At 39.0% G+C, this 26,541-nt stretch overlaps 1 protein-coding gene and 1 pseudogene across 1 annotated transcript; both read left to right on the top strand.

The window, feature by feature from the left end:
- On the top strand, positions 1–26,093 carry Ak3 (adenylate kinase 3). The gene is made up of 5 exons (XM_003472263.4): positions 1–263; positions 13,648–13,767; positions 19,043–19,215; positions 19,961–20,079; positions 23,358–26,093. The coding sequence occupies exons 1-5, from the start codon at positions 113–115 to the stop codon at positions 23,476–23,478; spliced, it is 684 nt and encodes a 227-aa protein (XP_003472311.4). The 5' UTR covers positions 1–112; the 3' UTR covers positions 23,479–26,093.
- On the top strand, positions 4,442–4,542 carry LOC111757517 (U6 spliceosomal RNA; annotated as a pseudogene).
- Positions 26,094–26,541: the final 448 nt, after the last annotated feature.

Raw genomic sequence — 26,541 nt, 5'->3', positions numbered from 1 at the left:
GAGCCCGGGCGTCTCGCCGCCGCCTGCTCGCAACGCAGCGCAGCGCAGCCAGCCGGCCGGGCGGGCGCGGAGCCCGGAGCGCGCAGGCCAGGCCGAAGCCTCCCCGGCAGCCATGGGGGCGTCCGCGCGGCTGCTGCGCGCAGTGATCATGGGGGCCCCGGGCTCCGGCAAGGGCACCGTGTCGTCGCGCATCGTCCAGCACTTCGAGCTGAAGCACCTCTCCAGCGGCGACCTGCTGCGGCAGAACATGCTGCAGGGCACAGGTGGGGCGCGGGCCGGGCGGGGCGCCGCGGTCTCCCTCCACAGCCCCGGGCCCGGCCTCCCGGGCAGCTGCGGGGAAGAGGACCGGGAGGCTGGGATCGGCTCGCAGTTGCGGGCCAGGGGGGCCGCTTGGCTTTAAGAGGCGCATCCAGCCCTGGGCGCGGGTGCTTCCGAGGCTCCACGGAGCTGGGCTGCAGCTTCGCCATGCGTGCACCGGAAAGTGGCCTTCGCCGTGCTGGGGGCTGCCTGGTCTTACATTGTTTCCCACTCTGGTTAAGTCCGGGCGCTTGGAGTTCTGACCTTTCGCTCCTAATCGCAAGACTGTTTACCCTTGTTGCGATCACAAAATTGGCTTGGGTTTTGATACTTCCAGAGATTTCTTAGCTACGAAAGTTGTTTTTGTAAGATTGGTGTCCCGTGCCAAATAAATTCTTACAGCTCAGCACAAAATCCAGTCAACACTTTATGATGGGTGAATTTGTGATATGTAAATTCTGTGTCAGGTGGGCGATTTTTAAAAAGCCAACAGCAGGGACATTCCCTTCCTCTAATGTTGACCTTTAAGTTCCAAAACATTTTTAAGCGCAGTTACATACAAATAATGCCTATACAAGGAGAAAAGGGGAGACAAAAGAAAGAAAGAAAACAGAGAAGCCTGACGTGGTGACTACATGCTTGTAACCGCTGCACTCTGGAAGGCTGAGGCAGAAGTATCTCGAATTTCAGCCCACCCTGGGCAATTTGGGATTTGTCTCCAACTAGCTTGGGGAGGTGTTGGGGGGGTGGTGGCAGAAAAGCTTTCTCTCATTGTCTGCCTCTGTCCTTCAAGGAACAGTATTTCCCTCTACAAGTGTTTAATTACACATATATATGTATCTTATTTTATGCAATAAGTAATTATGTACTCTGTACCAGTCTGTTTCACTTTGTATATGGGATATTTTTCCACGTGGAGATGTAGCAATCCATTTCATTCTATTTAAGTAAATATCTGTTTGCTACATCTATATTTATTTAACCAGTCACCTCTTGATGGGCATTTTAAGTTATTTCCAGGTGGGTTTTTATCTCTTTAAAAATTAATGACATTCAAAAGAAAGGAAAAGTTTTCCCAGAATTTTTGTCCTTTGGAGTTATTTGATTCAGCACCCAGGATCTCTAGTGCATTACTACTTTCATTTCTGATACTTTTTTTTCTCTCTGGTACTGGGAACTGAACCCAGGACCTTTACTCAGAACTACCTCTCCAATTCTTCCTGCTTCTGTCCTCTAGAATGCTAAAATTACAGATATGTATCAGCTGTAAGCACCATTGATCTTCAAAAATAAAGTGTCTTGCAGTTAATTTATCAAAAGGTTAAGTTGACTATCTTACTCAGTGTTCTTGATGCAATATATTGAAATAGGTAATTAAATGTAAGGTTATCCAGAGTACAGCGAATCCTTAAAGAATTAACAGAAAAATTACTGAGCAATGAAGCATAACCATATGTTAGGGGGCACCTTCAGGAACTTATGAAAACACAGAACATTTTTAAAAAGTAAATTGAAAAGCCATTTAAATAAATTAAACACACACACACACACACACACACACACACACGAAGAAACAGTATGCCTTGCTTATTTCCTGACATTCTTGCTGTCCAGTGGTTATGCCTATAATCTCAGCTACTCAGGAGGAACAGGGTTTGAAGGTCACCCTGGGCAGCACGTGATGGTGGAAACCTGTCTCCAAATAAAAAAGCACTGGCATGGTGGTGCAAGCTTGTAATTCCAGCACTCTGAGAGGCTAAGGCAATAAGATCACAAGTTGGGTAACTTAGCAAGGTAAAGAGGCACTGTCTCAGAACTCAAAAAAAAAAGGACTGGGAATATGGCTCAGTGTGAAGGACCTGTGTTCAATGAGGGGTGAAGGGAGATGCAGAGAAAGAGAGAGAAAAAGACAGAGCATGCGTGAGCACAGGCTGGAGGATAATGAGAGGAACACTGAAAGAGGTTGTTTGAAGTGCATGCCCGTTCTGCAGTCTTTAATAGTCTTTTCAATAAAGAAAGATACTTCTTTAAAACAGTTAACAGTTCAGGCCAGGAGAATTAGAATGTCATGAGAGAAATATCTGCAGGGTCAGAGTTCAAGGGGCTTGTACGTGAAGAGGGTTGGGCTCTTTACTCAGCTAGGGCAAGTTCCACAGGGCACACACAAGCTCTAGGACGGTTCCCACCATGCCTGACTCACCCAGCTGGTGCTCAAGCGGCTGATCCTGGAGTGGCTGAGTCCCTCACTAGAGCTCTTCAATGGAGTAGGGGCCATTCTTTCACAAGAAAAACAGAAAATGAAGCCTGGGACGGTGTTATGAGAGTGTTATTACAGATGTTAATAATCTGTTGATTATTACAGATAGGAATAGCAATCTGTTATTACTGAATGTTTTTACAGAACAGTATCTGGCGCAGTCCTATAATGTATATATAGAACATATTCTCAACATAGATTTGTGAATGGGTTGGATATTTTCACAGAATCAGAGCCAAAAGAGATGTAATCTTTTTTAAAAATTGTTTCATGTTTCATGCTGGGTTTTTTGTTTGCTTGCTTCTTTTTGTTTTTGAGAGAGGGTCTCACTGTGTAGTTCAGACTGGCCTTGAACTCACTATGTAACCAAGGCGGGCCTCAAACTCACAGCAGTCCTCCTGCCTCAGTCTCTCATGTGTTAAGATTATAGGCATGTGCCACTATGCCTGGCTCATGCTGTTTTTCGAGACAGGGTCTCACTCCGTATGGCCTTGAACTCCCTGTATAGTCCAGGCTGATTTGGATTCTTGCCTCAGGGTCTGCATGCTGGGATTACAGGCATGTACCACTACTCCTGTCTTCCTTCATGCTTTCTGTTACTAAAAATACATCATATTTATTATTCAGAAATAAAAATATCCTGAGAATTAAAAAAAAGAAAATTAAGATCCTTCACAACTGTGCCTCACCACACAGAGACAATTATAATTAACCATTTGGTATTACCAATCTATTGCACTACTGGAGATCTGTTTGGTGCTTTCTATTGATTGATTGATTGAGGTACTGGAGATCCACTTGGGGTGTTCTACCATTGAGCTACATCCAAAACCCTTTTTAAAAAAAATTTGAGACAAGGTCTCACTAAATTGCCTAAGTTGGGCTTGAACTTGTGATCCTCCTGCCTCAGCCACCTTATTTTCTGGGTTTACAGGAATGTGCCACCATGCCTGGCTCTCTTTTATTATATTTCTCTTTTTCTTCTTTTTTACCAATTTGTATTGATAACATTGTTATATTTTGGATATCCTTTGTATTTATTGGGGGTATGTTCACACATCAGTAAGCAGTCTTTAAAATACTTAATGTCGTCAAGGTGGGAAGTTCTTAAACATTTTCCCTATTATTGACATTTATGTTATTTAGCCAGTTTTTGCGATAATGAATACTACTATTACTTTTTTCTCTTTCTCTCTTTCTTTTTCCTTCTTTCTTTTGGTTTTTTGAGACAGGGTTTCACTATGTAATTCAGCCTGAAAACTCATGGTGTAGCCCAAGCTGCCCTCAAATTTACAGCAATCCTCCTGCCTCAGGCTCCTAAGTGCTGAGATTACAGATTTGTACCATTACACCTGCTACCTAACCCCGTTTGTTAGGATTGTTCTTGGTCATGGATATTTGCCAATATCTTTCCTTATTTTCCTTCAAATAAATTCCTAGTGTGTAATTGCTAGGTATCAACCACTCTTTCAGGAAGGTGATCTATGTTATAGCTTGTAATTATATCTTATAAGTAAAGTTGAAAACCATCCCAGGAATTTCCTGGTTTTTAGGTTGAAAAAGGTGTGGGGCAAACTTTCTAGCAGTGGTAACTTCACTGTTACCTATTTGGGTCTAGAAGTTTTCCTTATCTGTAAGCATAGCCATGGGTATATTTATTAAAATTGAAGGTTTCTTCTGTGAGGGGGAAAATCATCTCAGGAAATACGATAGGGGCAGCAGAAACACTGTACCCCCTGCTGGGGGTGCAAACCTGCAGTAACCACAGACCACCCCCAGACGCTGGGTCAGGACATGGAGTCTCAGTGGTCAGCCTCATCCTCCTATTCAGATGAAACTGGGCTCAAGAGAGGTTAAAGAATTTACTCAATAATAAACAGCATTTATGCACTTACTTAAGCAGTTCATATACTAAAATCGGAACAACACAGAGAAGGTTAGCATGGCCCCCACTTGGGGATAAAATATAAATTCAAGAAGCATTTTGTAAGAAAGGAAATGCGTTTACTGAGAGTTGAGGGTGAAAATCAGGTCTTCTGTGGGTCAGGTAAATACTTTTTCCACTATGAACTATTTTCCAAATTGAGATTCATGAAAAAATTTTAAGCAGATGAAATTTTCTATCTTTATTTCAAAGTGCATTGAGAAAAAATAAATCTATATTTCATGAACATCATAGCTTACTTATTTAAAAAGGTTGAGTCGCTTTAAAGGAAGTCATAATAAATAAAGTTCACGTATGGTAGAAATTGTAAGTCTGACCTGTGATTGCTCAGTTTGAATCTTACTTGTTCTTATCCATGTGTTGGGGCAGTCAGACTTAGCAGATAAATCTTCAACGCCCCTGTCAGCTCCCAAGTTTGTGTGTCTCACAAAATGCCCATGTGTACCCATGAAGCATAGGCATGTGTAATTAGGATGATAGAGAAAATTATTTGTGTTATAATTTTCATTTAATAGACAATACATTTATATGATTTGGAATTCCAAAAGATCTAGAAAGCATAGGTAGTGAAATCCAAGATTTTTCATGCACATACAACCAAATGTTTACCTAGTCTTTCTTGGGTGTTTGTGTTTTATATAAAGAGTAACACATTGTACATTTGGTTCTGAACCTTCAACAATATTGCTTTCAGAAAGAGTGCCTCATTTCATTTTTTCCAACATCTTTATTGAGATATGATTCACCCTACATAATTTAACGATGCAAAGTGTACAGATTAATGGAGTTTAGTATGTTTGTAGAATTGTGCAGCCATCATAGCTAAATTTTGAACATCTTCATTACACACAAAATAAATCTTGTACCTATTATTAATCTCTCCTATTCTTGCTGCAGGCCACCCAACTTCACTTGAGCCTCTGGCAACATTAATGCACATCTGTATCTCTTGATTTGCTTATTCCAGACATTTTATACAATTTTCTGTCTGGCTTCTTTGAGTTAGCATAGTTGTTTTTACTGTTTGTTTGTTTTTAAGAGACAGGGTCTCCCTACTTGACCACGCTGACCATGAGCTTCTCCAGGGCTCAAGTGATCCTTCTGCCTCAGTCTCCCAAGTAACTGGGACTGCTGGCTGTGCTCTTGGCACCTGGCCTAGTCTAATGTTATCAGGGTTTTCTCATGTTGCAATATTAGTACTTTCTTCCTTTTTATTGTTACGATTGAAAAATATTCCATGTAAGGATATACACTTGTTTACCCATTGATGAGTTATAGACATTTGAGTTATCTTTTCCTGTTGTTTTATGGGTGTCCATAGTTTGTTAAAACAGTTCAAAGAGTAATTCTTCCAAGTTAAACCTGTTAATGAATATTGTGTCGAAGAAGGTAGGCTTTTGCTGATTGGTGGGTTTTCTTTAGCAACATAAGTTAGGCTTTTAAAAATCCCCTTGATAGAATCTAGGAGAGCCCAGGCAGTTGGTCTCTCCATCCATATAGCCATGTGTCTACCACGGATCCACTGGGCACCTGGGTGCGGGGGCAGGTGGGAGATGGACATGTGTATTAGCTTGGGCCGCCATAACCCTGTCTCACAGATTGGGTAGTTTACACAACAGAATTTATTTTCTCGTGGTTCTAGAGCCAGCAACCCAAGATCAAGGCACTGGCAGAGCTGGTTTCTGGTAAGGACTATCTATCTATCTGCCTTGTAGACAGCGCCTTCTTACTTTATTCTCTTGCGGCATTTCCTCTGTGCCCAGCACTCCTGGTGTCTCTTTCTCTGCTATGAGGACACTAGTCATAGTCATCCAAGGAGGACCCCACCCTTATGGCCTCATCTAACCCTGATTACCTCTGTACCATCCCTATTTCTGCATGTAGTCATATCATTTAGGTTTAGGCTGACACAGTTCAGTCCTTAACAACATTTCCACACAGCGTCAGCAGTGTGATTGAGAAGGCTGTGACTTTATGTAAGTCTGGAGGAGGAACTTGTGGTTGCCAAGGTGGTCAGGGGATGCCTCCCTATGAAGAGTTCATTAAGATATTTTGAAAGCTAAGTGTCTTAGTCCAGTTTCCACTGGTGTACTCGAATATCTGAAACTGGCAAGTTTATTCAGTGCACAGAACTGGAGACCAGAAGCCCCATATCGGGAGGTCACCTTTGGCAATGACCTTGTGATTATTCATAACATGTAGGAAGGGCAAGTGAGCACAAGTGAAAGAGACACATCAGAAGAGGCGGCCTTGCCCTGTAACTGCCTACATGCAAGGGAACTGATCCAGTTCTGAGTACTCATTCCCAAGAGAATGTAGCCAGCCTCCCTTCACAGTAGTGCAGACCCAGACACAGTAATGCAAGATGCAGACACCTGCTGAAGGTCCCATGACCTCACCACACTATTTCATGGAGGACTTAGCAATTCAGCGTGCGTTCTGGAAGGGACAAACTGCATTCAAGCCACAGCAGTGCGCAATAGTTTATCAGATAAATGAAGGTGCAAGGTGCTAGTACAACAGCCATGCAGGGCATGCTAGTTGCCCACTGATTTGGGGCTAAGCACGAACCGGGAAGGGAAGAAGATGTGAGCAGACCAGGACGAGCCTCATTTCAGTTCTTGAATTGAGATTCTGTTCTAAAGTGGAGTGGGGGAGGAGCAAAGTGCCGCGGAGGGAACTCCTAGGGGTTCACCGAAGAGGAGAGATTAGGCAGTGACTCTTTTCAGCGTAATTCTTCTGAAATACTCCATGCCTGCAAGTGTTACATTTATGTGTGTTAGAAGAATTAAAGGAACCTCGTTTAGTAACCAGGGGACCAGGTCTTTGGGGGCTGTTCTGTGCGCTCCTGCCATGCACATCTCCTTCCTGCCTCCCAGAGGGAGCCACTGTGTCAACTCTGTCTTCATTATTGAAAATGTTTTCTTCAAAGAGCACAAGGCCTGTCACTTGTTGTTCTACTAGTTTTGTTTTGACACATCTTAAAAGTGAGTTCCTGTGTTGTTTACTATATAATGATGCTAAAAGCAATTTTGGCAGGAACTAGGTTAATTTCTGTGGCCCCTTCTCTTGGTACGTGTAAAACAGAAATCTTATTTACAGGCTTCTTAGTCCCTCTTCTGGGCCTCAGAGCGGTTTATCCCTTTTAGATATGCAGTGTAGCTGGCTTGGGTAATATGAAAATGATCAGACCTCAAAGGAAGACATAGAAGTAAAAATGAATTTTTATGTAATATAAACACATTTCTCAAACTGCTGACTTGTGGTTGTTATCCTTAGGAGCTGGTTTTGACCATCACTGTTCAGCTGTTTTGACCATCCTAGTTAGGGAACCAAAGATGTCACATCTGGGCGTGAGAGTCACTGCTCTGCTACCCACCCACCCCAGCAGGATCTTAAACTCAGCCCCCCGTAAAACATTTGAGGGACAAAGTTTATTGAAAGGAAGACATTTTATTTGTAAAAAGGACAAGGAAGGAGGAGAAAGGAGTAGATAGCTACCTTGATAAGAATCAGGGTAGGGGAGTGCACAAAGATGGAGGACTGAAGCCCTTTGTTTCTGGCTGCCTTTATAAAGGGTCAGGGACACCTCGCCCCTAACTTGCCATCAGTGGATTGCTTCCGGGCACCTCTGCATACTGTCACTTCCTTCAGTAGGCTTTTCCGCTCAGCTCCCTTCTGGATATAGCTGACCTGCTCCCCAGGTCAATTTCTCTGGTACAGTTTGTTTGTAACATCTTGTCAGGATTCACTAGAAGACGTAATGAGGCACCTGTTCCACTTTTTTCATCTAGAGCCCCCTGACCCTACACATTTTCCTCTAACCTGTCTACTTTTATTTGCATACAACAGAAAATTAGCTTATTATGAATAATGTACTTTTCAGTTAAGTTTGTGTTTTGTAAATGTGGAAGCACCAAATTTCTTGATTTTTCTTCTTTTTTTCTTTTCTGATTCTGGGGTTGAATTCAGGGCCTTTTATATCCAAATGAGTTAACTTTTTAAGAAATCTAACAAGATATACAGTTATATAGCTAACAAGAAATCTAACAAGATGTACAGTAATAAAGTTTACCAGGTGTCCAAAAAACTCCCAGACCACAGTCTTTCAGTATAATTTGGAAGTGGGTAAGCATTTAAAATGTAGTAAGTGCACTGCTTAGAGTTGGTCCCCCCCGCCACACCTTTTCCTGGTACTGATGATTGAACTCAGCCATCCCCAGCCCCTTTTGTATTTTTTATTCTGAAACAGGGCCCTCCTAAATTGCCAAGGCTGAGCTTGAATTTGTGATTCTTCTATCTCAGCCTTCCAGAGTGCTGGGATTACAGGCATACACCACCATGCCCAGCTTCTAATTCCAGTTTGAATGATAATTAAGAATTATCTCAGAGTTAAAAAAAATTATCTCAGACTAGTAATTATGAGTGGCTTTTTGTTCTTTCTTTTTTGCTTGCCAGGACCTTTCATTTCTTTTAAAATATTGAGAAATAATCTGCATACCACAAAATTAGCCCGTGTAATGTATATGACTCAGTGATTGTTAGTATGTGGAGTTGTACAACCATCACCACTAGTTTTTGAATATTTTTATTACCTAAAAAGAAAGTGCAGTGCATAGCAGTCATTCTTTCATTTCTCCTCAGCCTCAGGCAGCACTCAATCTTGCTTCTGTCTATAGACTTGCCTTTTTTTGAACTTTTGTTTTTTGTTTTGTCTTGTTTTGTTTTTTTTGAGACAGGGTCTTACTATGTAGTTCTGGATGATCTTGAACCCACTAGATAGCCCAGGCTAGCCTCAAACTCACACTGATCTTCCTGCCTCAGCTTCCCACCATGCCCAGCCCTGTTCTGGACATTTTATATATGTAGATGGAATCATACAGTGAGTAGTCTTTGGTGTCTGGCTTTCAGCATAATATTTTCAAGGTTCATCCATGTTGTAACGTGTATTAGTAGTAGTTTATTATGTTCTACTGCTGAATATTTTTCCATTTATTCATTTATCAGCTGATAGACATTTGGGTTGTTTTCACTTCTTGACTAATTTGAATAATGCTGTTATGAACATTCACATACAAGTTTTAGTATGGGTATATAAGTTTTTAAGTTTATTTTGAATGCTTAGGAGAGGAACTGCTAGATCATATAGGTAGCAACTATTTTAATCTTTTGAAAAACTGAAAAACTGCTGCAGTTTTTCAAATTAACTGCACCATCTCATATCCCTACCAGTATCAGGGACCTGGCATAGATCCTCAATCACCCAAACATGTGTATAGTGAAGGCTTACATAATTGAGATAGGTGGTATGATCTTAGGGCTCCAGGAGGATTAAAACCCTTCTGTAGAGTTTAAGAGACAGGGAATGTCTCTGAGCAGCCTATATTTATTTATTTATTTATTTTTCAAACAATGCAGGAAACTGAACAGACCTTGGGAGTGGTTCAAGGACTTTGCCAAGTAACAAATTATGTTTAATTTAAAACTATTTTATGTTAATTTCGGAGAAGTATCAAGAGAAGATCTTCATGTTGCATTTCGCTGCAGGAGTGAAAGGCTTGTAGCTAGAGTATTTAGTTAATTGGAGTGGGGGCCAGGTGTCCTCAGCTGTGGCCTTATATTTGCCCTTTGAGGTGTCTCTTCTTTCTCCAGTCTGCCATGCCCTGGCTATGCTGCAGCCTTGCATGTGTGTTCAATTTCCAGTTTCCACAGCTCCCAACATACCAGAGGTGTATGAGAGCTATAATTTTTCCACATTCTTGCCAATGCTTGTTATTATTTGACCTTTTGAGTATAGCCATTTTAATGAACCTGAAGTGGTATCTTACTGTTTTTCATGTGCATTTCCCTAGTGGCCAAAAATATTGAGCATGTTTTCCTGGGTCTATTGGCATTTGTATATCTTTGGAGAAGTGTATATTTAAATGCATATTCAAATCCTGTATCTATCTTTCAATTTATTGATCTGTTCTACTCTTTTTTGATTACAATTATTATATTAGTACACATTTGCAATACATAATGATTACACTCACCATAGGGAGTTCACTCATGTGTATAACACATCTCAACACTTTTTTAAATCCCCACCTTCACCAAATAGGTCTCTTTCATTTTTGTAAAAGCTCCATGAATTATTTAGGTATTTAGATATAAGTTCCTTATCAGAGACATGATTTACAAAAGCTTCCTTGCAAACAAAAATAAATCACATCTTCCATCCAATGGATTGCCTTTCCATTTTGATATTCTTTGAAGCAAACATTAAAAATTTTAATCATGACCATTTGCTTATCCCTTTGTAGAGGTGCTTTTGGCTTCATAGCTAATCATGTAAAATAAGTTTTATAGTATTAGCTTTTACATAATCATATTGAGTTAAATTTTTTATATATGGTGTAAAGCAATGAGCTGATTTTATTCTTTTAGATCTGGTCATTTGGTTGTCTCAGAAACATTTGTTAGAAAAGCTATTTTCCTCATTGAATTGTCTTGGCATCCTTGTAAACAATTGGCTGTAAATCTGAGGGTTATTTTTGGACTGTGAATTCTATTCTGTGAATGCATGTGTCTATTCTTATGTTAGTACCACACAGGCATGACTGCTGTTTTGAAAATGGAAGTATGTGTCCTCTAAGTTTTTTCTTATATTTTAAAGCTTGTTTTGACTATTATGAGTCCCTTGAATTTCCATATGAAGTTTAGGGTTTGCTTGTTCATTTCTGCAAAGACACCAGGTAGGTAGGATTTTGATAGAATTATACTGAATCTGTAGGTCATTCATGGAGGGTATTACTGTCAACACTTCTAATTCTTACAGTCCATAAATATCAAACGTCTTTTCATTTAGTTAGGTCTTCTTTGATTTCTGTCAACAATATCATATTTTTCAGATTACAGGTTTTTTATGTCTTTTTAAAAATGTCTGGGCAACCTAGTGACATAGTGAGCTGCCATCTCAGAATACAAAAATTAAAAAATGGCTGGGAATGTAGCTTGGTGCAAAGGCCCTGGGTTCATACCTCATCTGGGAAAGCTTTTTTAAATTAAAAAATACATAAAAAATAAAATGTATAAAAACAAATTTTATATGTATTTATAAACTAGATCTTTTTTGGGGGGGGCAGAGATCGAACTCATGACCTTGCGCTTGCCAGGCAGGCGCTAATGCCACTGAGCTAAATGCCCGGTCCTAAACTAGATCTTTTTGTTTATTTTCTGGACCCGTTTTCTGGCTAGAATATCTAGTATAATGTCCATTAGAAGTGGCAAGAACAGATTACCTAACCTTAAAGCTCTTCTAATAATGAAATTAATCACTTTATTAATTAGTCTTATCACCTAAATTCATTTGTTTCCATCGATTGAATGTTTATTTTTTGAGACAGGGACTGCTATTGTAGTTTTAGGCTGGTCTTGAACTATGTACCCCAGGTTGGCTGTGGACTTGAGTGATTCTTCTGCTTCAGCCTCCCAAAATGCTGGGACTACAGGCCTATGCCACCAAGCTTGGATTGGCCAGATATTTAGAAGAGGGCTTGAAATATAGGAGGGGAAAGGTGTTGACAAACATGTATTTTTTAGGATTCAGCCCTGAAGAATTGGAAGTTTTTACCTTTTCCCCCCTAAACACTGTTGAGGATGTTGAGGCTCTGCCTTCCCAGAGCAGTGATCAAAAGTTTGGAGATAGAGAGGTCCACACATGTTAAGTATATGGACCTATGCAAAGATGATTTTAGTTCTGAGAGCTCTTGCAGAATCCAGGCCCTCTCCCAGATGCTGCTTATAAACCCAGTAGAGCAGTTGTCAAGTGACAGACACTTTCATGCAGTTAATTCTTGGTTAAAATATGAAGTCTCATACATTTAACAATTTGAAATCTGTCTTTAGGTCAGTACTGCATGTAATTTATACAGAGTTATGAAAATGGTCATATATACCATGACCCTTTAATCTGATTCCTAGGAATTTACCTATCAGAAATAATTCAGGAGACAATGAAATGAAAAAGAAAGAAAAGTTAAACTCTTAAATGTAGCAGGTTAATTTACATAATATAAATGTCTAACAATTTCTGTAAGAAGTGTATTTTTATATGTGAAAAATGTTGACAGAAGCAATATTTACCAGAAGTGATCCTATAAGGTCATATAACAGTATTTACAAAATAATTCATAGTGAAAAAAGAACACAGAATTATATATACACAGATTATAATAGTTTTACAGTTCCAGCCTATGTAAATAGTTAGGTAAGTGTCATGAAGGGAATTAAAATTCTGTTGCATAAGAATGACATGCCATACCTGGGATCCCAGCACTTGGGAGGCCGAGGCAGGAGGATTTCTGTGAGTTGGAGTTCGGCGTGGGCTACCTAGTGAATACATGGCCACCCTGAACTATATAGCAAGACCCTGTCTCAAGAAGAAAGAAAGAAAGAAAGAAAGAAAGAAAGAAAGAAAGAAAGAAAGAAAGAAAGAAAGAAAGAAAAAAAGAAAGAAAGAAAAGTAAGTTGTCGGTAATATTTTCAAAGTGTTCATAATGTTTTTCAAGCATGTTTTATTTAAAAATATGATCACAATGCTAGTCTGGCCAAAAAATTGAACTGTACTATGACTGCCACACCTGTTAGAGGATTAGAAAAATCTCTACACTAACATATAATAGTGAGCACTTAAACTGAGCCACCTCAAAAAGTCTTTTTCTAAAAAGAAAAAAATTGTTGTTCCATGTATTTTTTCTGATAGAAAATTTAGAAAATATAGAATTTATAGAAACTAATCAGTTCTATCACACAGAAATGACTATAGCTTTACATTACTTTTTCTATGTGTAGATTTATAGTTACATTTTACATACTGGAGGATGTTTTTTAAATCAGACTTATTGGTACATTTTGGATATACAGAATGATCATATTCATCATAGAGAATTTGTACCTATACATCATATAACTCAATTCTTTCCTCTTCCATTGGAAGACTTTAAATAGGCTTAAATAAATTTTAATCTGTTTTTAGCAGAAAAGTTAACACTACACATTTTCATATGGGTGTGCCACTAGAGGCTTGCTTTTAGACAGCTAGATCCTAGGGGCCTGGAATGGTCTCAAACAAATGCATATACTTTTTTCCCCCTCTCTGCTGTAGAAATTGGTGTGTTAGCCAAGACCTTCATTGATCAAGGGAAGCTCATCCCAGATGATGTCATGACTCGGCTGGCCCTGCATGAGCTGAAAAATCTCACCCAGTATAACTGGCTGTTGGATGGTAAGTGTGTGTCCTGACTATTTCATGGTCAGTCCGGTCAAGAATGGCAGTTGAAGGACTTGAGCTCTGCCACTTACTATCTTGCAGCTTTGAGGCATATTCTTTTAGCCTAGTTCTTTATCTGAAAGGGAAGAGGGAAATAGACTGCATGGTCTCTAAATTACAAGTGATACTTGTTCAGTTCCCCCACGCTGAGAGTATTTGATGAAGTGGAAGGCTTGCTATAATAGCAGGGAGCCCCAAGAGTAACTTAGAATGAGCTATAAAATTCCCCAGCCAGAGGTGCAGCAGAATCCTGGAGGGCAGGTTGTAGTTTCTAATCATTGCTTTGTTGATTAGAGAAGAAATAAAAAAGATTTATCTATATTTTAAAATTGGCATATCTTTTTCTTCAGGATTGAAGTCATACACCCAGTTTTGGAAGAGGATATGCTACTGTAGCCTTGCTTGCTATTGATCTGTTCTCTCCTTCTCAGCCCCATCCTCCACCTTGGAGCCTGGGCACCAGTTCACCAAGATCTGTAGCCCTGCCACGTGCCTTCCTTGGAAGGTTCCCTAGTTTTTAATTTGTACAAAGGTTCCAAGTGGATTCGACTGGGAGAGGACAAATGAAGGAGAGGGTAGGGAGAACACTTACCAGGTGTATTTGTGGGAGCTAGTATCAGGGAGTTTGCCTACATGGATCCATTGATTGTGCCTGCTATCAGTATTTGCAGAGTCTTAAGGACTCAGAAATCCCTGAAACATTTATAAACGATTTTTGGTAGGTGGGCAGAGACTATGCTAACTGATAGATCCTGTGCACACCATTCTTCTTATATTCATTCACTACACAAATACTAACAGAATACTTTTGATGTGCCAAAAGTTGTTTGAGGCTCTGAACCTAACATGAACGAAATCCTGTCTGTGTGGAATATACATTCTAGCAGGAGACACATAGTAAATAACTAAATAGAAGTTTGGGTAAGTATAGAAACCAATGAATGCTTTGAGATAAGTTGTTTAAATATAGTAGTGTGGTAGAGAAGTATCTTATTTATTTTCTAATAGAAAGTATGTATATGTGGTTTAGAATTCAAAACTTTATTTTTAGAAGTTTAGTTGAGTCTTGCTTCTTTCTGTGTGAGATGGGAAGGATTTGAACCCCTCCTTTTTGAGTGAGGTCTTATATAAGTGATGAAACAGGTCATGTGAGGCTGCAGAAACACGGTACCCAGGCAGGGTGGAGATACAATCCAGCACAGGACAGTGGAAAATTACCCATGATACTAGTCCCTGGTTGTCTCCCCAAAAGCCATGGCCTGACCCTCCCGCCTGACGGGCACACACCCAGGGTGGACACGTCACGGTCACGCTCTTTACTGCCAGGGATGGACACCTGCTACCCTGGGGCAGGATAGCGGCCTGCTGAAGACCCTTCGCCAGAGCCGCTTTGGCTGTGGTCCTCAAAGCTAGCCCTGCAGTCTTCTCTGAGGTGTTGGGAAATGTTCAGAGACCCTCTTGTCCAAGGCCATCATTTTACAGGAGGGGAAACTGAGGCCCCCTGCTCCCCTGCCCCAGAAACTCTTGACTCCCAGTGTTTCCTCCCCCTGTGCTACACGTGATCCCCCACATGACCTGCAATGCTAGGGTTGGGGGCCATGGGATGTGGGCAGCCAGGAGTTCCATCACTCAGCCCTCCTGCAGGATGTCACTGAAGTGTCCTGCTCTGTGCCTGCCCCTTGCCCTCACTCAAAGTGTCCGCCAAGGGAGAGTGAACCAAAACAAGCACTAGGCCAGCTCCAAATCCCTGTGACACCCACCCTGTGGGCCACACGCAATCAGTCCTGTGGGTGTGTAATGCCTTTCCCCGTTTTCACCCTTCTGGAGTCCCCTAATCCTGGCTTGCACCCCAAGTTCTGAGCAGCTTCAAGTTTCCTTTTTGTACCTTATAACTTGTGATGGTCTGTTTATGATCTGTATATGTAAACACTTGATTAATCTCTGGTACCTGTTAGATGACCGACTCCCTGAGGGAACACCCTGGCCTGTCTGTCCACCCTGTGTCCCCAGCAGGTGCCTTTTTGAGAAGAGCCATCTGTAGGGCAGAGAGTGCAGAGAGGCCCCTGGCTTCAGCAGAAATCCTGGGCCTGGGTTCTGTCCTGAGCTGCAAGACTGGTTCTGGTTCCCTAGCCAGTCTTAGGTTTCTGTCTCTCCTCCAAAGCCACAAGCAACTGGCACAAATGGGAAATAGATCAAAGACAGGGCCACAGGGAAAGGGTTTGGAATGGCAAAACTTTATTACTTTTGATTTTTAAAATCATTGCTCTATTGTAATAATACTGTTAATTTTAAAAATTAAAAGGATGGGGGCTGGGGATTTAGCTCAGCGGCATAAGCACCTGCCTTGTAAAGCAGGCAGTTGTGAGTTCGATCCCCGGTACCGATAAAAAGGAAAAAGACAAAAAAAAAAAAAAAATTTTAAAAGGATGTAAATATGAGAAACTTAAAGTCCTCAATGGTCATATCCTTTAGGAGCAGCTACTTTTAATTGCTTGAAATGTAATTCAAATTGTCTTTTTCCTATAGTTAGTGATAACAAAAATACAAATTTATACATACATCTTTTATTTATTTTTGTTGTTACCAGTAATTGAACTCATGACCTTGAGTTGCCAAGCAGGCGCTTGTGCCACTGAGCTAAACCCCCGGCCCTACACATACATCTTTATATGAAGATTCCCTCTTCTCCACCAAGTAATATGTAATACTACTTTTCTTTATCTGTATATATGTACACACATAGCATATATATGCCACATGGGGCATTTTGTCTTTTCACTAAATTAAACTATATTTAACAGATTTACTTCTTGGAAATAAGCTAAGCAGAAGCTTGTGTTTTGAAGTATGTATAATATTCCAGTTAATTCCCTCCCTAGAAATGTTGGGGTCACATCCAGCTTTTTGCTGTTTGAGCGATGCTGTGGAAACTGTCTTTATGTTTCTGTTAATGTTAAAGGTCATTTTCATTCAGCTTGTTTCTTTCAGTGGGTGTTTGATTCTAAGTTCATGAGTGTAAACCTTTTAATCAGAAGTACAGCAGTAGAAAGGTATTTTTTACCAAGACTTTTTTTTTCTTTCAGTGCACACTTCATGTTTACAAGCATAGGTGTTGGAATGGATAGCTTGTGTTCAAATTCTACTTACTATGCTTAGTTTAATAGCTAAACCTTGCTCTGCCTAAATTTCATTTGTAAAGTGTTAATAATGTAGTACCTTTCTCATGATTATTATGACAGTTGAAAGAAGTGACCCTTAGAAAATATTTGGTATACAGATCCTGGTACTTGGAAACTATCTTCCATTTATCTTATTAAGTGTATTCAAATAGTTTTCCTCAGGACCACTTCACTGTAAATTTTATAATAAGTGCTTGATTTTTTATTTAATTTTGGTGCTATATAAAATTATATATTTTGAGGCTTTTGCCATTATACAAAATTATGATCTGCACATGTGATAAAGTAGGGGCTCATTGTAGACTTTTAAAGCAAAACAAAACAAAACCCCAAAATAAAATATATATATATTTTTTATTAAATAAAAAAAAAATATATATATATATTGCACTTGTCTCTATTTTACTAATTTCATATGCACTTAAGAGATAACAACACAAAAGATTGCCAAAACCTGTGTAGTGGCAGTTTTTTAAAAAGTCTGACAGGGCTGAGCATGCTTGTAATCTCAGCACTTGGGAGGCTGAGGCAGAAGAATTGCCATAAGTTTAAAGCCAGCCTGGACTATACAATGAATTCAAGTCCAGCTTGAACAGCATACTGGGTCTCTGTCGCAAAAATTAATTAATTAACTAATCGGTAAATCTGACAAGTGAGACAGATTTGAAGGTTTAAGAAACACAAGATAAATTTTAACTTTGATGTAAAAGCTGCTCTCCTGAACTGAACATTACGTATATAAAATAATTTGTACTCTCAACACTACCCTCTGATTGGCATAAACACTGAGAAACAGATCATGTTGCAAGATTGGACAGTAGTGTCAAAGGAGGAGTAAAGGTTATGCTTCATGATCCTCTGCTCAGCTTTACACCATTGTGCAAGAGAACTAGAGTTTTATTACAGAAAAAAAGTACGTGATTTAAGATTAACAAACTGAAGTCTTCCAGCACATTTCAGTAACTCCAGAATCAGAATCACTCAGCAGTTTACTTTTTCTTAAATGACTTTCTTGTTGCCATTATCATCTTTCTCTGGAGGCTTTTCCCCCAAATCCAGGTTTCCTGGGTACAGTGTTAGTCATTGTCACAGGCAAATTTTCCCATGTTTTAGTGTTTACAAGGAAATGTATTTTTAGTTGTAATAAATTATTGCATGGGCAGTTTTAACCTTCGTCACTTTTGAAAAATATATTATTTCTACCAATTTTAGCTTTTCTTGGTATTCTGGAAAATATGTCCTTAAGTGCTGACATTGCAGAGTCAAATATTTAGTATCAAAGTATTGTTTTAAATTCTCTAATATATTTGGTTGTATTTATGGATTGACTAATCAGTTACATTTGCCTTAATCTGCATTTTAGAACCACTGTTTGAACTACTGTAGCTATACTGGTTGAGTATCCCAAAGCTGAAATGCTTGGGCCAGAAGAGATTCAGATTTTTGTACTTTGGGATGTTTGCACAGGCTTCAGCAGTTGAACACCTCTAATTCTCAAAATCCAAAATTTGAAAATACTCCAAAACTTGAAAGTTTTTGAGCATCACCACATTTCAGATGTTTGGGGTTGGGATGCTCAATTTTAGGGCTGCTTTCTCTGCCTCAAGTTTCCTATCATTTTCTAGAAAAAGCATTTTCAGGTTTTGATTGAAGTTGAGTTTTTTTGTTCAAAGGGGCGAAAATATAGATGTAGATGTCCAGTTAGATGGCAATATGGCAGAAGGAATTCTCTCTTATTTGGGGGGAGTCTCAACCATTTTTTCTACTCAGGCCTTCAAACTGATTGGCCTCCATTGGCCCTCCATTAGGGAGGGTAATATGCTTTATTCTGTCTATGTAGTTAAATGTTAATCTGACCCTAAAACACCCTGACATCCAGAATGTTTGATCTAATATCTGGCCATCCCATAGCCTGGTCAAAGTGGCACCCAAAAATTACCAATCACGGTTGCATGACAGCCTGCCTGATGATGTTCCTTTTGTTCAACATAAATTTTTTCTTTATCCTTTTCTCCCTTTCCCTTCATTCCTATTTGTTTTATCTTGTAAAGGTTTCCCAAGGACACTTCCACAGGCAGAAGCCCTGGACAAAGCTTATCAGATAGACACCGTGATTAACCTGAATGTGCCCTTTGAGGTCATTAAACAACGACTCACTGCTCGCTGGATTCATCCAGCCAGCGGCAGAGTCTACAACATTGAATTCAACCCTCCCAAAACTGTGGTGAGTAGATGTGGTGGAACTGCCTCTCCCCAAGTCCTCTTGCCTTCACAGATAGGAGTTTTGTGAACTGGAAATCCTCTGCCTGACCAAAACTCCTGATGGTGTGTTCTCAAGTTACTTGGTATAGCAGGCTGGTCTAGTCCACTCAGGTTGGTAGTAAAGGTGTTGCAGGAGCAACCCGAGTTTGTGATTCATTCTGAAGTTATTTATTAACTTTGTCCTTAGTGCCAAGAAATGTGTTAGGAGCAAAGGCATTCGGGATTTGGAATACTGGCTAGCAGATGAGATTTGAGGTCTACAGCTGAATCTTACTGTATATATTTTGAATTATTTGGAGGCTTCTTAGAAAATCTTTTAATTAAGAAGATCTATGTGTATTAGTTTTCTGCTACTGTAACAAATAACTAAATGAGTTGGATTTTGGAGAGTTCAGTACAGGGTTAGTTGGCACGTTGCTTTTAGGCCTGTGCTGAGGCTCGACATCATGATGGGTGGAATGCATTAGAGCAAAGGCACTTGCTTGGTGATGAAGTGTTGCAGTCATCTGTCATGGCTTGGTTTTCATTTACTTAAAAGCTAACACATTTTTGTGCTTGTTGCTTACACAGAGAAGATAATCCGATTCCATTTTTATAATGGAATTTATAATTAAAATATAATTATATATTTTTATAATGGAACTGCTTATAAAAATATCCTTCAAAGATACTGTATTTGACACCACTCTCTTCTAACTCCTGTCTAGGGTATTGATGACCTGACTGGAGAACCTCTGATTCAACGTGAGGATGACAAACCAGAGACAGTGATTAAGAGACTCAAGGCTTACGAAGCCCAAACAGAGCCAGTCTTGGAATATTACCAGTGAGTTCTTGCTTTTTGGAACCTCTCTAGACCCAAATTCAATTTGCTTAAGCAAAGAGAGAAAATCTATTAGCTTGTGTAACAAGGAATTCCAGAAGTAGGTTGGGCCTGTCAGATCTAGCTTTGATTTTGCCAATCTCCTAACATGGCCTTCTTTAGTACTATTGGCTTTGTCCTCAAGTTTCCTGAGTGGTTGCAGACATCTGGCAGGAACAGGTGGGGCTGCTTCTTTCATGAGGACTTCGGAGTAACCTTTCCCTCAGTGTACAAAAGCCCCAAGCATCCCTCACATTAAACCCATAGAACAGCCACTGTTGTCAGGGACTTAATGTTCTGGGCCCTGCTCATTTCCCAAGCAGTCACTGGGCTGGGAAGGATAACACTGATTAGAGCCTTGAGTGGGCCAGTCTCACCCATATTCCTGCTGAGTGGAGCCCTCAGCCCTCTGCCTGTGTCAACGGAGGATGCTTTAGCACCAAAGAATCTTAAGTGACAACTAACCTTTAGATCACTTATCTGCCTAGTACTCTTTAAAAGCTTCAATTCTAACATGATTTTCATCTGTTCTTTAGGGAATTCATATCACACACAATGGGGACTGTACTGTTAATATTTGGTGCAGGCTCACAGTCCCATCTCTTTGCTCAGCCCTTCCTTCTCCTGTAGAAGACTGCCCCTCCTTTCTTTTATTTGCTCGGAGTAATGATTCAGTGTCAAGGAAGTACATGTTGTGAGAGCACAGGCTCTGGAGCCAGAAGGCTCAAGTTCAAGTCCTATCTTGCAATTTAATAGATTTAGCCTTAACCCTTTCCTTTAACTCTGCCTATTTTATACTCTGTAAAGGAGAATAGAGGCTTGAAAGTGAGTTAATATGAAAATTATGGCTGACACAGTAAGCACTATGTAAGTATTAATGGTTATAACAGTATTGTTAATAGGGCTAAGTATACAATAAAATCTGAATCAGTAGTTTCTTGTTTTAATAGATATTTCTGGAGGGTGAAAGGCTAAAACAGTTGGCAATTCACTTTTTACAGTAGCTATTGCTATAATTTTGTGATTCATATAATGAGTCTGGCTTTGAGGATTACTAGCTGTGTCCGTCTGGGTAATGTATTTAGTGCCAGTAGCATAAACTTTTTATAAGATCAGACAGTATTAAATACAAGCTTCCATTTAACTACAAAGTTCTGTTCCTGCAACTGGGCCATTAACGGAATTGGTTGCTAAATAAGGAATTGTATATACTGTGCACATTACAATACTCAAAACAAAGAACTGGTCAAAGTAAACTCCAACTTGATGGATTTGCTTTTATTTGCATAATTCTTCATTTGCAGTGCTATTATATATAGGTCATTTTTTTTTTTTTTTTTTTTGAGACAGGGTCTCATGTAATTCAGGCTGACTTAAATTAAGTAGCTGAGGCTGGCATTGAACTCATAGTGCTCCGACTGCCTCAGCCTCTTGAGTGCTGGGAGTACAGGTACAGTGAATTCAAGGTCAGCCTGGGTGTTAGACAGAGTTCAAGGCCAGCTTGAACTACATAACTAGACCTGGTATAAAAAAGAAAGAAAACAGAGACAGAGAGACAGAGAAAAATTCTTCTTCAGTCTCAAGTAGGCAGTTCACTTCCTACTAGTTCAGCTACCTACACAGGAAAACAAGCCTTATTGTCTGTCTTGTGGCTGACACAGATTAGCTCTGATCATGCCATCTTTGAAGACAGTCTCACTTGAACCTTATGGGGAGATTTCCAGTAGCATCCAGAAGGCAGAATACATTATTGCTGGGCAGACATCACCACTAGAAGGCTCTGAATAGTTCTGCCAAAATGTGAGAAGTTGGGAAAGCTGCAGAAATGAATGGCATAGATCCTATTCTAAGAGATATTCTAGTCTTTCCTTCTAGGCTTCCTCAGGCTTTTGTCATCTCCTGCGATCACTTTGACTTTGTCTTATATGAATTCTCACACAGAACTAAAGCTAGATGTAAATATCGGAAAGAGTGTAAGAATTTTGGTATGGCATTATTTTATAACGCTATCCATCATTTTAAAATTCTCACCTGTGGAACATTGATAGGTCTGTTTACAAACAATGCTCCTACTCTTTGGAGGACTAGTTTTTGGAGCTAGTTCCATTTTGTTACACAGTAATTAAAATGACAAATGTTCATTCAAGGTACAGGTCTAGGACTGACTAGATGCCTGCAGTTGTGCCCTCAGTGATTAACCCACTCGTGACACTGTGGTTTGATATGAAAATGGCTCATCAAGCAGCTTAAAATTGCTAGGCTTGTTCTCTTGAAAGCCTTACTAGATGCCTGTGGATTTAGAAACTGAAGAGTTTATAATATACAAAGAATACTATGTTTACATAATTTCTCTTCAAAGCAGACGCTTCTCTCCAAGAAAAGTGGTGTTAATAGTAGCAAATTTTATGAGGGATCAAAAAGAAATCCTTTTACCTGAAAACTTAGTAAAAAGAGTTGCAGAGGGATGTATGACTGATCGTGTTTTTAGGAAGCAGCATTCTTCAGTTGCTCTTATGCTGCCTTTCAATTCAGGTATATGCAAAGGAGTGTTTGGGTTGGAAAAGGTGGGATTAGCTACACTGGCAGACTCTGGAGGGCTGTGTGGTTTGAAAAGCAACCCAGGATTTTGATCTCACTCCTCACCATATGATCCACGGGAAACAGTGGTAAATAAAAACAGACTTTGTCTATTGATCTCATCACAAGCCAGACAAACCTACACAGCAGAAATCTATTAGGAAAAACTATACAGCTTAACATTTTCTGTTAAAATTCATAAGGGTAGAGTAGAAATAAATAAACCTCAGCAAAAAGCATACTGAAATATTAGAAAGCTCATTTTGCGTAAGACTTAAAGTGAACAAAGGGGTGTTCTGGGGCCTAATAGGTACCATTTGGAAACCTACCACCATCTTGGTAATCTGGACTAAGTTAATTTTACAAAAGATATTATTATCGATAAAAGAAAAGTTGAGCTTTGTAAAGGATTCAGTTAGCACAGTGCATACTGAGTTAACGACAGCTACTATTATTTTTGAGGTGCCCATTTCTGTAAGCCAGGGGGCAGAGCTGTAACTAAAGTCTAGATTTTCCAGTGACAGGCCAAGTTCCTTTCTTTCTTGATCACACAGACCTATGCTTATGAAACTCCTAATCTTAGTGTCATCTTTCATGAAAAAGTTGTTTTGAAAAGCCTCATTAGGAAGACTCAGGCCTATGGATTTTTTTTCCCTCATCTTTAGGAAAAAAGGGGTGTTGGAAACATTTTCTGGAACAGAAACCAACAAGATCTGGCCGCATGTATATGCTTTCCTACAGACAAAAGTTCCACAAACAAACCAGAAAGCCTCAGTTACTCCATGAAAGCAAAGCATGTCACTAGTAAGATGAGAAGAAACTCTTCTGTGCCTTTAGCAACTTCTGTTTTCTAAGACTCAAGCATGTATGAATTCTTTGAAAATTGTTTAAATTACTGATTTTATTTTGTGTATTACTAAGGATGTGCCAAATGAATCAGATACTAAGACTGATCTTTTGAAATTGTCTAGTATGTTTTATCCATGTCTTTTTTTAGGCGTGTAATTAAAAACACCAGGTATGTTTAAAAAAAGTTTTAAAAAGTAAAATTAAAAGAGCAATTGGTAGTAATTTTTTTGTTCAGTACTTGATATATCAAATTTTCCTATTTTTGGAGAAGTAAAAATACTGTGTGTCACTTGGGGAAAATATCATGAAACTTTTGCAGAATGATTAAAAACAAAAAATAAAACCAGAAACATTTTCTAGTCCTGTGGAATATGCTTTTGTGAGACAGTATATCTATAGTTTCCTGATATATAATTATAGAAAAAAAGCAATGGGATTTATAGATGTTGCAAGATGCAAATTCATTGTTGCCTTTATACTAATAAACATAAGTTAGCTATCTATGCTGTATTTATTTTGTCTTTAGACATACTTTTGGCTCACTCAGAATTCTCAATTTGCTATAAAAATATAATAATTAGGATATAAGAAATTAGCTTCTTTTCTTTTGAAAATACATGTGTGCTGAAGGATATGATTTATGTCAAAAATGACAAAATTCTTTTTTTTTTTTTTGGTCTTTTTGAGACAGGGTTTCGCCATGCAGTTCAGGCTGGCCTTGAACTCACTTTGTAGCCCACACTGGTCTCAAACTCACAGCAATCCTCCTGTCTCAGCCTCCCAAGTGATGGGATTACAGGTGTACGCCACCACAACTGGCAACAGAATTCTTAGATCAGCACCAACAGTGAATGTATTTTGTGGAAGATATAATCAGGTTTTCTTAGTTAGGTTAAGAAATACAGGATCTACTTACCAGTTTCTTTTTAACTCAAATGTATAATTTACCTTGGCAAACGACAAATTATAGTACAAAGAAAAATTTTAAAAGTTGGCACTATGTCAAGTAAGCATACTTTGTTATTAAGGGACTATAAATAGATCAGCCATGCCAGCAGGATACTCCCTTGATAGTAACACAACCATAATTAGTAAACAGGTACAGCAATAAAAAGAATAGATATGATAAGTTAGAAAAAGATTAGATAAGTAACTGAGTTCCCTGAAGGAGATCTTTACTTCTAATCAAAGATATGTGCTAGTGGTCACTGCCATAGTAAAAGAATCTTGCTAGTGTCCTCTGAGCAGCCATTTAAAAAACAAATTGATGGGTTTCCTTATTGGGCAACAAGGATGCCTACTCATGTGATGTGGCCTGGTGGAAAACAGGGCAATCTGAGAAGCAGAGGAAAAACCCAACTGCATTTTCCATGTGATACTCTTAATTTACTTGGTGCTAAAACAAATGGATTAAGCACTTATACCAGCCTTTTAATGGGCATTTTAAGAATTTGGCCCATTTTACTCCAGGCATTTAAAATTCAAGTGCCAGCCAGTGGTGCTTATGTACTGGGTTGAAGCACTTTTTTAAAAAAAATTCATTGTTAATCTTTCAAATTGGAGCAAGGCTTTTTAAAAGATTAGACACTAGTTCTTACTTTTACAATGCCTTATTTGAATGTTAACATTATATACTTTATAAAAATTTGAACTACTAAACTTATCACCAGACACACGAGTTTCAATGAGAATAAAATTTAAGTACTGTGGCCGTTATTTTGTCTTCGATAATTCACAAAGTTCACTCTACCCCACCTTTCTGCTGTGCTGACTTCTCCTCACTGGCTTCATTCCAATAAACTGCCTTAAAACAGTGCATGGGCTGGTTTAGTTTTAGGTAAGTCTTTTATCGTCTGGTATGGTGTTGTAGCCACACTGGCTTTCAGATACCTTTTGAGAGACTTGCACAATCAAAGAGAAACGTTGAAGGAAGCTATGAAAATCGAGACACCTCCACTCCCAAAACAATAGTAATTTTGCACATACATCCATTACTTTGAGAAATGAATATGACATTTTTCTTTAATAAAACAATTTCTGAACAGGTTCGTGTCACAGGTAATGATTGTATCACTGCTGAGTGCATCCTGCTAAACAAATAATGCTGTGGTATCCAGTATGATTCATGTACCGCACAGAAATGTTGTAGCTGAACATCATGGTCAGGAGGAGTTATTATACTTTAGTTAAAAGATAATGAGAACAGTGCCTCAACCCATTACCCTTTTTTCTGGAGTATCACAATCAAGCAAAAGGTGAGACTGGAAATGGAAAATGGCAGTAATTGTTACCACTCATATTTCAGCCCTAAAGTCCATCTGAAACAGGTTAATACTGGTCAAATTTCTGAACTCCATCTGCTGATTATTTCCCCCTCCACTCCTTAGTTTTATACAATGGTATTCCAGCAAAACATTTTGAGTCCTCCTAGTTTAGGAAAAAACTGTCTTATACTAACAAATCATTGTATTTACAAAACTCATGTGAAAGCAAATTACTGTAATACAGCACTTGCAACCAACAACAAAAATAAATTTGTATTTTAAAACCTGCTTATAAAGTGTGTGTTCTCATTGACAAAAGGATGTTAATGATAAACTGAAGAAATGGCTTTCTTATTCTTGCAATAAAACATTTTCATCTTGGAAGTCAAGGTGTAAAAATATTTAGAGTTAAAATAGCCAACCATTCTTAAGACATATATAGTAAAGGCTTAACACAGATCTGTAGTCTCTCTATCCAACACTTTCTTTAAGCTCCTTAAGGATTGTGGTTTTTCTATATATTGCCCTCAATAAAGGTAAATTGTCATTGGCATGTATAGATCAGTCCAGGATCTGTCATATTTTTCCAAAGAATTTCCAAGAGTCTGAAGAGTAAATAGCACTAGTAATCATGGTGTTTAGAAAAACCAAATGAAAGATATGGGAAGTTTTAAAAAATCATTTTCTATACAGTATTTAGAAAACATCAAACTTCAAATCTAATTCTTTAAAGCTT

Source organism: Cavia porcellus, unplaced genomic scaffold (genome assembly GCF_034190915.1).
Source record: "Cavia porcellus strain 051 isolate PalLab524CR breed Dunkin Hartley unplaced genomic scaffold, mCavPor4.1 scaffold_1, whole genome shotgun sequence".
Taxonomy (NCBI): Eukaryota; Metazoa; Chordata; class Mammalia; order Rodentia; family Caviidae; genus Cavia; species Cavia porcellus.
This window is presented reverse-complemented; position numbering and strand designations above follow the sequence as displayed.

Bases quoted from the DNA above. Each gene is read 5' to 3' on its own strand.
- Ak3 (XM_003472263.4), top strand. From the start codon at position 113: ATGGGGGCGTCCGCGCGGCTGCTGCGCGCAGTGATCATGGGGGCCCCG. The intron at 264-13,647 runs GTGGGGCGCGGG...TCTCTGCTGTAG, and splicing joins GAACATGCTGCAGGGCACAG to AAATTGGTGTGTTAGCCAAG. The intron at 13,768-19,042 runs GTAAGTGTGTGT...TATCTTGTAAAG, and splicing joins GTATAACTGGCTGTTGGATG to GTTTCCCAAGGACACTTCCA.